This window comes from Chanodichthys erythropterus, chromosome 24 (genome assembly GCF_024489055.1).
Source record: "Chanodichthys erythropterus isolate Z2021 chromosome 24, ASM2448905v1, whole genome shotgun sequence".
NCBI lineage: Eukaryota > Metazoa > Chordata > Actinopteri > Cypriniformes > Xenocyprididae > Chanodichthys > Chanodichthys erythropterus.
Window position 1 is genome coordinate 25,914,341 of NC_090244.1, and position 15,225 is coordinate 25,929,565.

The 15,225-nt window shown below is 40.5% G+C and overlaps 1 protein-coding gene across 1 annotated transcript in view; it reads right to left on the reverse strand.

The window, feature by feature from the left end:
• Positions 1–12,798: 12,798 nt before the first annotated feature.
• Positions 12,799–15,225, reverse strand: part of ccdc136a (coiled-coil domain containing 136a) — a 38,738-nt gene continuing 36,311 nt past the window's right edge. Inside the window, exon 9 of the mRNA XM_067379330.1 lies at positions 12,799–12,903. Within this exon, the coding sequence (XP_067235431.1) occupies positions 12,799–12,903 (105 nt within the window). The remainder of the gene's footprint in view (positions 12,904–15,225) is intronic.

Here is a 15,225-nt window from a genome sequence, read left to right on the forward strand (position 1 = left end):
ATTTTCTTCTTATTCAACTATTTTTTAGTAGTTGATTGTTTGTTGGCTTTGGATCATTATCGTGTTGCGTCACTTAGCCTCCTAAAGCTTGAAGTTATGGACTGCTGTCTTGGCATTTTCCTGTAAAATGTCTTGATACACTTTTTAATTAATTGTTCCTTCAGTAATTGTGAAGTCTTCAGACCCTGAGGCAGCAAAGCAGCTCTAAAACATGATGCTCCATCTGCAGTATTTCACATTTGGGATGAGGTTTCAGTGTTGGTTTCCTCAACTCTCCACAAAACATTTTTTCAGATGATTTGTAGTACATCCAGGTGGTCTTAGCCAAACATATGAGATATGCTAGGCAGCAGCGGTTTCCTATGTGTTACCCTTTCACAATCAAAATGAAAAAAAAAAAAAAAAAAAACTGTTATCTTTGAGTTCTTTCTCACCTTTTTAGGGATCACTTGTTGTGTTCTAGTGGTCTTTGCCGGATGCCTTTGCCCAGTGTGCTTTGTGAATGAACACTCAATGTCTTCAATAAAATTCTGAAAAGTACTGTTTGTTGGTTATTAGTTTTGTCAGATTGTGTTAGTCTGTGTTACTTAGATGAAGAAGAGACCACATTTTATTAGCAACCAATGCAGAAATGCAGATATTTTTATAGGGTTTACAAACAGATTCTTGCCAGTGTAATTTAGAGATGGTTCATGAGTAGCTCTTTTTGGGGAAAAAAAAAAAAAAAACATTCCTAACATTTGCTGGTCTCATCTGGTTTCAGATGGTTTTCCAGCTTGATGAGATTGAACTCCACAATTTGCCTTTTTATGCCTGACCCAATGTTCCAGTAGAAGTATAAAAGAAGAGTCTGAGTCAACATACCTGGCAGCATGAATTCTTGGCTTGAATGTAATATGACAATTTATGACACAAGTATATAAAAAGATCAGTGTGCAGTGTCATATTTCTTTTGAACCTTAAAACACATTTGAAGTATGTGATACCTCACTTTCTAACAATTCTGGTGTTCTTTTTTAGAACATCCCAAAGGAAATATAATAGACAGCTACATTTTATATGTTTCAGTATCGTACAAATATAATTTTAAAGCACAATACTCAAATGAGGTGTTTCTAGAAAGTTTTCTAGATGTTTTTACTAGAGTCAGAGATCTGCCACTGGAAAATCCTGACTGTAAAACAATTCATATAATGTTCTGTAGTGTTTGTTTTATCCAGTTTTTATTCTTGAATGTGAAGCAATTGCAACTGCTATTTTGAAGTGTGTTCAACTTCAACTGTGTGTGTGTATATATATATATACATACATATATATATATATATATATATATATATATATATATATATATATATATATATATATATATATATATATATATATATATACACAGAGAGAGCACAAGAGACCACTTAACATTGATTTCTGAACTTGGAGTGGTCTCATTTTTTTCCAGAGCTGTATATATATATATATATATATATATATATATATATATATATATATATACTCCATATTGCACTGAAAACGCAGCAGTACGCATGAAGAGGCTCTCTAAGAGCTGAGCTGAGCAAAAACTTATCAGAGATGGTCTGTCCAGAAACTAATGATGAATATAGTGAACTGTGGACTGTCTGACCAGCATGCTGACAAGCCAGAGGGCCAATCAGCGCACGTCTTTCACAAGAAACGTAATGGCAGTGATTGACAAGCCAGATGTAAAAAATGTTGAGCTGTCAAATTATCATGACTGGGTGTCCCTTAAATGTTTTCTTATATATATATATATATATATATATATATATGGGAAGTATTTAGACCCCCTTACATTTTTCACTCTTTGGTATATTGCAGCCATTTGCTAAAATCATTTAAGATCATTTTTTCCTCATTAATGTACTAACAGCACCACATATTGACAGAAAAACACAGAATTGTTGACATTTTTGCAGATTTATTAAAAAAGAAAAACTGAAATATCACATGGTCTAAGTATTCAGACCCTTTGCTCAGTATTTAGTAGAAGCACCCTTTTGATCACCCTTTTGATCTAATACAGACATGAGTCTTTTCTGGAGATCCTCTCCAGTTCTGTCAGGTTGGATGGTAAACGTTGGTGGACAGCCATTTTTAGGTCTCTCCAGAGATGCTCAATTGGGTTTAAGTCAGGGCTATGGCTGGGCCATTCAAGAACAGTCACAGAGTTGTTGTGAAGCCACTCCATTATTTTAACTGTGTGCTTAGGGTCATTGTCTTGTTGAAAGGTAAACCTTCGGACCAGTCTGAGGTCCTGAGCACTCTGGAGAAGGTTTTCATCCAGGATATCCCTGTACTTGGCCGCATTCATCTTTCCCTCGATTGCAACCAGTCGTCCTGTCCCTGCAGCTGAAAAACACCGCCACAGTATGATGCTGCCACCACCATGCTTCACTGTTGGGACTGTATTGGACAGGTAATGAGCAGTGCCTGGTTTTCTCCACACATACCGCTTAGACTTAAGGCCAAAAAGTTCTATCTTGGTCTCATCAGACCAGAGAATCTTATTTCTCACCATCTTAGAGTCCTTCAGGTGTTTTTTAGCAAACTCCATGCGGGCTTTCATGTGTCTTGCACTGAGGAGAGGCTTCCATTGGGCCACTCTGACATAAAGCCCCGACTGGTGGAGGGCTGCAGTGATGTTTGACTTTCTACAACTATCTCCTGACTGCATCTCTGGAGCTCAGCCACAGTGATCTTTGGGTTCTTCTTTACCTCTCTCACCAAGGCTCTTCTCCCCCAATAGCTCAATTTGGCCGGACGGCCAGCTCTAGGAAGGGTTCTGGTCATCCCAAACGTCTTCCATTTAAGGATTATGGAGGCCACTGTGCTCTTATGAACCTTAAGTGCAGCAGAAATGTTTTTGTAACCTTGGCCAGATCTGTGCCTTGCCACAATTCTGTCTCTGAGCTCTTCAGGAAGTTCCTTTGACCTCATGATTCTCATTTGCTCTGACATGCACTATGAGCTATAAGGTCTTATATATGTGGCTTTCCTAATCAAGTCCGAATCAGTATAATCAAACACAGCTGGACTCAAATGAAGGTGTAGAACCATCTCAAGGATGATCAGAAGCAATGGACAGCACATGAGTTTTTTTTGTGAAAAATTGAGACTTTTGAGGGTGGTCCTAGTGATTTTCAGACTATCTCTAATATTCAGCTGAGTCGCAGGTGTTTTGCGATCCTTATGATTATTAATTCGTCATGTGAAACGCACGTGAACGTGTTTATGCTCTTTTATATTCTGTTTAGTTCATTGTTCTTATTCTGCTAATCACACTTTAAGGGTTGTTTATTGTTTAATTTAGTTTGCTGTTTTATACAACACAACAGTATGTAGATATTTATGTTTGATATTTAGTTATTTACTGCTGTTTATTTATTTATTGCAGAAACTACATCCAATGCATAATATATGTATATGGTAAAACCCTGCACAAATAAAAGGTGGAAAAGATATGATGACTCCTACTCCCTGATCAGAGCGCTGAAGTGGTTAAGACCATTAAAGAACTGGCATTCAGTGGGACAATCCCCAACACACAGCAAAATACAAATGATTGAAATTACAAACCATATTTATTGTGTGAAAATGATTTATATAATCTTTTATACAGATTACTATACTGTTCTTTAGTTGAGGTATAATACCAAGTGTAAACAAATGATTAAATTTAAGATACAAAATGAAAGTAACCTTAACAGTTGACCTTTTTTCTGAAGTTTGTGATGTTTCAGAAAAAAAGAAAAAAAAAGATCACAGGAGAATTGGACATTGATGGTGTACAAGAAAATGTGCAATTATGAAAAGTGTTTTTAAAGAGTTTATTTTTAAAAGTGTCCACAGCGCCAAAAGTGCCCATATTTGTAGAAACACACATAAATGTTTTGAAAGGATGGAACATTATTGAATTTGTCTGTCTTCATCAAATGTAGAGATAAAGTGGAATTCAGTTCATGTTAATTTAATACCATATTAATCACCATTAAATCTGATGGTTCATCTACTGTATATTACTATTCAAAGTATACAAATATTCTAGAAATTTTACATATTTAAATACAACTGTTTTGGTACCACTGTGACAACAGAATAACTACTACTAATAATAATAATTCATTTGTTGCTAGGCTTTGATAATCTCAGCTGACCTTTGGCTGACTCACACAAGAACATCTCAGTTACTATTGTAACCTCCGTTCTCCGAGGGCGGGAACAAGATGTGGTGTCAATGACTGATATTAGGAGTTGCACTTGGGAGCCCCAAACACCTCTGATACAGGGCCAATGAGAATTTGCGAGCCACTCCCCTGGACATACATGTATAAAAAGGGAGATGGCATGCATCGCTCATTCAAATTTTTGCTGAGGAGCCGAGACATTGTCACGCCCATTTCAGTTTAGTATTTTGTCAGGAGGGACACCGTATCTTGATCCCTACATCAGGGAACGGAGGATACAATAGTTACCTAGATGTTCCCTATCTCCAAGTCACTTCAACACTGAACTGACTTCAGCTGAACAACATAATTTTCCTGTTATCACTGTAAAGTTGCTTTTAAACAATCTGTATTGTATAAAGCGCTATATAAATAATGGTGACTTGACTTGACATGGTGTTGATGACTGACATTAGGAGTCCCCCGGGGAAAATGCCACAACATCTGAACCGCGTTACAAGTTTTTGGCGGTGCAGATGTCGGCACGCCCCGTGCGCCAGGTAACAAGTGCAATCACAACATTGTCGCCTAATCAGCGCCCCACACAAGCCGTGTAGTCCTTTGTACCACATAGGGACAGAGAGGACAGTACTTACCATCGGAATAGGTTCTCTCTCTTTTTTGTAAATAAAAGCTCACAGCTGTGCAGACCAGAGTCTGCACTGGGGAAGCACACTTTCTTCTGTACAGGAGAAAGAAATTTACAAAGACCACCACCTGCCCTAAGAGAGATTAGTATGTGGAGAATACATCACATGGACCTACAATCAGGAAGTATCACACGTGGAAAGAGGTCCCTGTGGTAGGTCTTACCTGAAAAGGAAGGGAGGAACTACTACAAATCCAGTGACTCGTGGCAGAAACGGGGCCAACTATGTTCAAACACGTCTGAAACTTCCGCAGGGCCAGCCATGTTGCTAACACCTCAAGCCAAAGCAGTCAAGGTCCTGTCCAGGAGCCCAATGCTGCATTCCTAATGCACACAGGTTCCCAGTGCTAGACTTGGACACATCTGTTGTGACCACAACATGCCTGGACACTTGTTCTAGAAGCACCCCTGCCCGTAGAAATGCAAGGTCTGTCTGGGACTCAAGTCTGTAGCCAATGCTGAAGCAGTCTCAACCCGAGCACTGTAACCGACAGTGTCGCTGATGAAACCACCTTGTGAGATGGGGTTGTTAAGAAAGCAGACATTGTCAACCTCCCTCATCTCAGCAAGGTTAAGCCAGAGATGGTGCTTCTGGACCACCATGGTGGACATCGCCTGGCCAAGAGCCCTTGCTCTGACTTTCATTGCTTGGAGAGTGCAATTCCTGCTTCAGAACTACCCTCGTGCAGCTCTTTTAGAGCTTTGGCCTGATGGACCTGCAGGATTGCCATGGCATGCAGGGCTGAGGTGGTCTGTCCGGCAGCACTGTAAGCCTTCGTCGTTAGAGATGTAGTTAACTTACAGGCCCTGGATGGGTGTCTGGGAGGATTTCGCCAGGTGGCGGCATTTTGTGGGGATAAATGCACACCAACTGCATGCTCCACCTGTGGAACATCTATATCTAACATCTATATCTAGCTCTCCCACCATCAAGGGTAGTGAGAGTGGAAGAGCTTATGAAATGGGACTGGGCAGTGAAAAGTGCCCTCCATGACTTTATCAGCTCTACATGCACTTCTGGGAAGAAAGGCACTGAGGCTTAAGTCCCGCTCAGAACCCAGATACCAATCATTCAGCCACGAGCATTTGGGAGAGGACAAAGGATTCCACTCCAGCCTGATGCTCGCGAAAGCATGGCTGCTAACTCTGCATCAGACTCAGATTGAGCTACCACACCAAAGTTGGAATTCCAGCTGAGTCCTATCAAGACGAACTATCAATATGACTTGGCTGGACTTCCAACTTCGGTGTGGTAGCTCAATAGCTCATCAAAGTCTTCTAGAAGCTCCATTGTACACATCGTGCAAGACGAGGAATGGGAGGCCCGTGACCTGGTGGAAACACTCCCATTGCAACTTGCATCATCTTCACCGCTAACCACCAAATGCTCTTTTAAAGGAAACTGATCTTTCAGGCTTGCTGATGCACCATGGGGAACTTTCTCTGCACTTATCTGTGCCCTTTCCACTAGAAAGACCACTGCAATATGTCGTCACACCAGCAATTTGCTTCCTTTCCAGACGATAAATGGATTGAGCTTGTGTGTAGATGAGACTCACTCAGCTTCGAAGAACAAATCTGAATGAGTGATGCATGCTGTCTTCCTTTTATATCAATATGTCTGGGGCAGTGGCAAGAAAACTCCATTCGCCAATTCTCATTGGCCTTTTCTCAAAGTTAGAGAGATATTTGGGGCTCCCAAGTGAGACCCCTAGTGTCAGTCATCGACACCACATCGAAGTTACTGACAGATAGGGAACCAGAGATATTAATGGCCCATAAGTCTTTAAATCAGGATGATCACCATAAGAGACCACACACGATCTACAATGTCATCTGACTAGCAATTCAATCATAATACTTAAAGTCTGACTTAGATTTTTAGTTTTCATATAGATTTTTTATAAATTATATATTTATAGAACAAAAGGTTGGAACGATCAAGGTCATTGATAGGAAAAGTAAAAATATATATGAACATTCCTGATAATAAAGCTTTGATGAATAGTTCCAAACAGGTCAGATTTGACAAAATTTGATAACCTGCTCAAAATAATGTAATTTTGTTGCAACATGATGAAAATAGATTTCAGATGACATTAGAAAAGATTAAAGTTAAAGTTTAATGGACTGGAAAAGGTCACAGTTTTGGTGCATGCATCAATGATCCAAAACATGTAAATTTACAGCAGGTAAATTTACAACCCGACCTCAGTTTCCTGTGGCTTGACATCTCATCACTGAAGTGGTTTCTGTAGGCTGATGAATTAGTTACTAAATATCAGTGACCTTGAGAGTTTACACAAAATGCATATCGCAGTTAAATGATGTGTGTTGTTTGTTGACTAATGATGTTCAGTTCACAATTTAGTGGGCATACATGCAGAAATCCAGATTTTTTTTCCTAGAACTGTATATGGACATTTTGTTGTAATAGCACATTCTTCTTATCAATGTACAAATCTAAATACAATCATCTATATGGCACTATATAGTATTGCCTCATGCGGTAACATGCATAAAATTATAAAAAGAACAGATTGTAGCAGTTTTTGCAAACCAATAGAATTAAGTAAAAATCATAAAATAATATATATATATATATATAAGGTATAAAATAATTATTTTAAGTATTTAAGTATGTCATTAATTTTTCACAAACTTCAAATTTGATTTCCAATTCAGACCTCCTTAACAGTGCTTGTATTGGCCTGTTACAATTAATATATTTCTTGCACTTCATCTCCTATTAGGAAGAATTCATCAATGTAGACTTATAATAATATTAAACCTATTTAAGCCTACAACACAACACAATCAGTAGCTAAATGGTGAATAAATCTAAAACATCATTAAAACTTTTGCTAAACTAATATAAAGTACATGTGAAATATTATAAGGAAAATGTAACAGAGAATATAACAGAGGTGAGCGGTCGCTGCTTTTGAATTTTACCAAGAGCAGACATGTGCGATCCAGAACAGGCTGAAAAAAAAAAGATCTGTTGTGGGAATTTTTGTCTTGGTTATTATTGCAAAAAGACAAAAGGACACAGACATAAAACAGAACTCCAGATGTTATTGTAGAGGCTGTGATGAGCGCTGATCATTTCAATGTTTGTGGTTGTCATCAAGGGAGAACACAGGTAAAAAAAAGGAATTGGCATGTTAATAATCTGGTACAACATAACCATTCTCATAGATCAGTCTGACTATAACAATAAAGTGTTTCCTGCAGTCAAAGCAAGATTATTTGTTATAATAAACTGTCAACAAAATAAATACACAACAATATGACATTGTCTAATTTAGTCAAGTTATTACAAAATGTCTCAGGTTACAGAAGTAACCCTGGTTCCCTGAGTAGGGAACGAGACGCTGCGTGGAAATGCACTGGGAACCTTCAGCGTGATGTTGTCACTGAAGCACTCATGTATCTAACCAATCGCATAGCGAGACGTCAGAGACGGGTGACGTCACGGATCAGGAAACTATAAAGCATACCCGGATGCAGAGAACGCTAACTTCTGGAAAAGTCTGAAGCAAGCACTCGCAAGTATGCAGGGGGTACGGCAGGAGACGCAGCATCTCGTTCCCTACTCAGGGAACCAGGGTTACATCTGTAACCTGAGACGTTCCCTTTCGTGGGAACTGTCGACGCTGCGTGGAAACGCATAGGGAACGCTATCCCAACTGTGCCATAGCTTCAAACACTTGCCAAAGTTATCTTGACAGAACAGAGGCCGATTCATATGCAAGTGAGATGGCCTCAACCACTCACTTGCTCATCTTATGCTTAGATGCTGGGCCCCCTTTCTTAGGGGACCCACAACAGACAAACAATTGGTCTGATTTTCGCCACAGGGCAGCTCTGTGGGCATAAGCATCCAAAGCCCTCAACGGGCAGAGCAGATTCAGTTTTTCCTGATCCGAAGACTCAAAGGGAGGAGGATAGAAGGCCTGGAGTAAAATGGGACCTGGGACATTGGTGGGGACCCTGGCACATAGCCAGGTCTAGCGTGAAGGAATGCTTTCACCATCCCGCCGTCGTGTTGTCCGTACGGACCAACACGTAGTGGCCCCTCAGGTCTGGGAGTAAGTGTTTCAGTGCTAGAAACACCGCCATCATCTCCAGCCGATTTATGTGTGCCAGGAGAGCTGATGGTCCTCCCATAGACCCTGAGCTGAGCGACCATTCATGATCAACCTCAGTGTACCATGGAGGAAGGGAGTAATGAGAGAAGCCACCCTCAAGAGAAGCATGAAAGGCTGAAATAGCCGCGACATAAACCTTCAAGGTTGAAGGCAATAGGCCCTCCGAGAATTTTTCTTGGAGAAATCTTAGCACAAAGCTGATAGGAGAGTGGACAGGGTCCATATTATTTTGTCTGCACCAAGCAGAAAATAAATTCCATTTATAGGAATAAAGCTTCCTCGTGGTGGAAGCTCTGGAGTTAAGGATGGTCTCCACAACCCCAGAGCACGAAGGCATCGCCACGTGACTTTGATCATGCGAAAAGGATTTCCCTTCAGAGAAAATCCCCTGGTCCTGAGCCACCACTGTAAGGGTCTCATGTGCAGAAGGCCAAAAGGCATGACGTAGGACGCAGCTGCCATCAGACCCAACAGTTTCTGGAATTTTTTTTTACATTGAGTGACTGGCCTAACTTCACCCCTTTCACGGCTGCGAGAATGGAACTCACACGAGCAGGAGACAAATGTTCCTGCATCGTGGTGGAGTCCCAAACTACACCTAGATAAGTGTTAGTCTGAGCCGGAACTAGCACACTCTTTTTGGCATTGAGCCTCAGCCCAAACCTTTTCATGTGGGACAGAACAGCATCTCGATGCTGAACTACTAGTTGCTCTGATTGAGCTAGAATCACTTTCTATGTAATTCAGTAGGCGGATGCCCTGGAGTCTCAGCGAATGTGAGTGTGCGGGGTGATAATAACAGGCAGAAAGGAAGAAACCTGTATTGGTAAGCTTTGCCCCCGAAAGCAAACCTGAGGAATTTCCTGTGAGAAGGATGGATGGACACCTGAAAGTACGCCTTTCTCAGGTCTATTGCCACAAACCAGTCCTCGGACCTGATCTGTGGGATAATCTGTTTAAGTGTAAGCATCTTGAATTTGAGCTTTCATATTGAGCGATTTAACACATGTAAATCTATGATAGGACACATCCTTCTTTGGAACAATGAAGTAGCGGCTGTAGAAGCCTGACAGCTTGCAGGGAGGAGGAACCCTTTCTATAGCTCCTTTTCGCAAGAGTGTCATAACCTCTTGTTCCATAACCAGAGACTGCTCGGGGTCACCACTATGGGAAAGACTCCATTGAATGTGGGCGGGCGAGACCCTGTAACCCTTTTCTATGATGAGCAGCACCCATTTTGATATATTCGGTAGAAGTTTCCATTCTGCCATAAAATCTACTAAGTGAACCAGTCTCTCGAGACTGGCCTCTGGTGTTTTTGAGCACTTGATTCGACGTTTTGGAGCAGCGCACCGGCAAAGAACAGACGAATCAAGTCATGACCGGCTCTCCTCGGAGTGTCGGTGGAGACCGCTGCGCCCTGACGCACACTGGGTGGCAGGGTTAGCATAACGGCCCCCTGAGGGTGCCAAAGGGGAACGGGTGTCAGATATTCTAACACAGGACCCCCTCCGGAGGGGGCTGCCCTCATGGATCCTGGCCCACAGATGTCAGGACCTCTTTGAAGCCTTCTTGGTGATAATAACAGTCCGCAGATCTGTCTTACTTCACAAAGACTTCAGCTGTGTCACCTGTCCCGGTCTCCAAGCTTTCTGCAGGGGAGCAGGGGTGGTGACATCCTTTTCCTTTAAATTCTATATACTACGTGCACGCAATCTATGCGCAGCCTCGGCAAACGCAAGATCCGAGCGAGCCGTATATTTTTTGTTGCACACTTAATCTACGCGCTGCCTTGGCAAACGCGAGATTCGAGCTATATATTCCTTATTGCAGGCTTAATCCATGCACTGCCTTGGCAAACGCGAGATCTAAGCCTTGTGTTAGACTTTTATTCCCTCAAGAATAAAGCCAACAGGAGTGGAGATAAAAACTCCCGCTAGTGCATTTCTTTCTTTACACTCCAGGACATTTTTATGAATGAACCGTCAGCTGCTTTGTTTTTGAACTGATGTGCATGCTCCACTCCCTAACACGATGTGTGTGAGGTGGCGAGTCCTCAGATCGATATCACAATATCCACCTCCTCAGAGCTGGGCATGTGAAATACCGGTGCCTCAACCCGGGGAAAGAAACCACAGAGCGTGCACACAGAAGGTTCCCAATGCGTTTCAATGCAGCGTCGACAGTTCCCACGAAAGGGAACTTAAAGTTTGTTTTTACAAAATATAATATCATATCATAATATCATAAATATCATACAGAACAGCATAAAGATGAAATTAGGAATAATAATATGTCAAAGTTTAATATTACCTTTTGTTCTTTATACAATATAGTTCAGACCGGCAGCATCAAATCAATGGTTTTTATGAGCATCATTCCTAGAAAGGAAAAGAGAAACCGAGTGATGATGACATCTATCTTAGAAAGAAAATGACGGAGATTGAGACCAAAAGTAATGACTGACATTTTTCAAATCCGTTAAAGGATTGTTACGCTGCAATAATTAGGTCGGCCGGAACCGAGAACATTTCCTATAACACTAGATATACCTGTACATCAGAACAAGAATGGCATCTACGCTAATATCTGTCTGTCTGCTTATCCTGAGGTTTGCCGGGTGCTGGATCCAGGCCGTATCCAGGTCAGATGGAGAACCTGCGTCTGGACCTGACTACAACGTAGCCCAGGATCCCCGTATCCGCTTACATATATTTATATATAATCGATTTTTAATCTCTATAATAAAAATGTACAATTCAGATTTTGATCTCCATATACATTTACATATATATATCTTCCAAGGGGTTTTTTCCCTCCTAGGACTTTTTTCCCAGTGCTAGCACGCTGGGTTTTTTCTCCTAGGGGGTTTTTTCCACCCCTGGAAGTCAGCCGACATTGGCTTAATGTAGCACCATCTTGTATATGTTACATATTACCACGCTTGTTTGTACAGTTTTAACCACTTCCCTTTTTTTCTGTGCTTCTAATATGTAAAGCTGCTTTGAAACAATTACCAATTGTAAAAGCGCTATATAAATAAATTTGACTGAATTTGACTGAATGAATAGTGCACTATATTAAATTATACACTGCTCAAAAAACTATATGAACACTTTTTAATCAGAGAATAGCATCAAGTCAGTTAAACTCCCTGGATATATTGATCTGGTCAGTTAAGTAGCAGAGGGGGTTGTTAATCGGTTTCAGTTGCTTTGGTGTTATTGAAATTAACAACAGGTGCACTAGATGGGCAACAATGAGACAACCCCCAAAACAGGAATGGTTTTACAGGTGAAGGGCACTGACTTTTTTTCCCCTACTCATCTTTTCTGACTGTTTCTCACTAGTTTTGCATTTGGCTAGGGTCAGTGTTACAACTGGTAGCGTGAGGCAATACCTGGACTCTACAGAGGTTGCACGGGCAGTTCAACTCCTCCAGGATGGCATATCAATACGTGCCATTGCCAGAAGGTTTGCTGTGTCTCCCAGCACAGTCTCAAGAGCATGGAGGAGATTCCAGGAGACAGGCAGTTACTCTAGGAGAGCTGGACAGGGCCGTAGAACGTCCTTAACCCATCAGCAGGACCAGTATCTGCTCCTTTGTGCAAGGAGAAACAGGATGAGCACTGCCAGAGCCCTACAAAATGACCTCCAGCAGGCCACTGGTGTAAATGTCTCTGACCAAACAATCAGAGACAGAATTCATGAGGGTGGCCTGAGGGCCAAACGTCCTCTAATGGGCCCTGTGCTCTTTGCCCGGCACTGTGGAGCTCGATTGGCATTTGCCATTGAACACCAGAATTGGCAGGTCTGCCACTGGCACCCCGTGCTTTTCACCCTGTGCACGTGACAAACACGAAAAGGTCTGGAGAAGCCATGGAGAAAGTTATGCTGCCTGTAACATCATTCAGCATGACCGGTTTGGTGGTGGGTCAGTGATGGTCTGGGGAGGCATATCCATGGAGGGACGCACAGACTAGACAATGCTGACTGCCATTAGGTATCAGATGAAATTCTTGGACCCATTGTCAGACCCTACACTGGTACAGTGGGTCCTGGGTTCCTCCTGGTGCATGACAATGCCTGGCCTCATGTGGTAAGAGTATGCAGGCAGTTCCTGGTGGATAAAGGAACTCCATGGCCCCCACGCTGACCTACCCTGACCTAAATCCAATAGAACACCTCTGGGACATTATGTTTTGAGACATTATGTTTCGGTCCATCCGACACCACCAGGTTGCACCTCAGACTGTCCAGGAGCTCAGTGATGCCTTGGTCCAGATCTGGGAGGAAATACCCCAAGGCATCCTTTCGTTCCAAACACATTACCCAGTCCATATCAGTATAGATATCCAGCATGATATTTTTCCCCATTGTGATCTGATGTGTTTTCAAAGTGTTCCTTTGTATTTGATAGTGTATTTAATATTAAATATAGACTACATTGTAATATTAAATCATACACATGTATTTATTTATCATCAGGTTTTGTCCATGCCAGCTAAATATGAAAGCCAAAGGGCAAAGGTGTACTTGACCTTAATGTTTAATCATGTGGTGCCCAGAGTTTGATAACATGTTAAATGGATTTCAAAATAGCAGAGAAAACAGGTGAAGTCATCAACCTATTGGTGAGTGATGATTAGGAATAACGATCTTACTTCTTTTACTGTCATTTGGTGGGCACACAATCATGTCTAAATGAACATGCCCTGGAAGGTCTGTTTTCTTTGCACCTGTCACATCCCACTGCTAATGTTTCATTGAAATCATCACTTGCTGATACATTGCTAATGATTTCACTCACTCTCTGACACACAACCTCAAAACTATATGACCTGCCTTATGTCTGCAAAGCAGAAGAATGAAACTCTCTTTAATTTGGATAGCTGGCCCTCTTTAAAAACAAAAGTATTGAACAAAATTAATTATATAAAGGGTTCAGTTTAAATTAATATTTAATTCAATGTAGAATAAAAGAATTTGTCAGTCAAAAATAGTGCAGTTATGAATGTGTTTAAAGAGAGTTTATTTTTTAAAGTGTTCACAGCGCTAAAAGTGCCCATATTTGTAGAAACAAATATAAATGTTTTGTAAAGGATGGAACGTTACTCAATTTGTCTGAAATTCGTCTTCATCAGAGATACAGTGGAATTCAGTTCATTGTTAATTTAACACCATATTAATCACCATTAAACCTGATGGTTCATTAATATTCAAAGTATAATAACATCCCCAGATAATAAGATATTATTCAGATGTTATTTTCAGGTATTTAGATGTGTGTGTGTGTATATACACACACACACACACACACACACACACACACACACACACACACACACACACACACACACACCATTTAGAAATGAAAATAATTTAAAATTAATATTTGTGTATATTTATGTAGAATTATAAGTTGTTATATAAAATGTCATATTATATAATATATATATTATTTTTTATTAAACAGTGGTTTACTGAACAAATTGTCTCTCTCTCTTTAAATAAATTCAATTATAATTAACATTTTCTTTAGGATAAAAAAAATAAAAATCTATCTCAGCTAATGCTGTAAACTAATATATATATATATATATATATATATATATATATATATATATATATATATATATATATGAGCCCTTTCTTACACATTACTATAATATTAAAGGTTACAATTAACATCAGAGCCCAAACTATTAAATTCAGTTGCTATTTATTTTTAAATATAATCAACACTCAAATAAAAACAAACACAAACAAACATGCAAATTGCACACAAGGCAGGTTTTGTGTTAACTTCTAAAATCTAATTATAAAGTTATTACTCTAATTCATTTTTAAAATATAATCATGTACACAGTTACTTGTTACGGTAGCTGGTAGAGGGATGAGGCAGATACGGATTTCCACAAATAACATAAGATACTTTAATCAATCAAAGACAAGGAAACACCAAACTACACATTAACACAACAGAGAACGGACGAGGAGTGAATGGAGTGAGTGCAATATAAAGGGAGTGCTGACAATAGAGTCCAGGTGCAGGTGATGAGTGATGATGGGGAGATGACGAGGGAAGTGAGTGCAGGTGATGAAACAGGAGGATCATGGGAAATGGAGTCCAGGGGAACAAGGGATCTGTAACATTACTGTC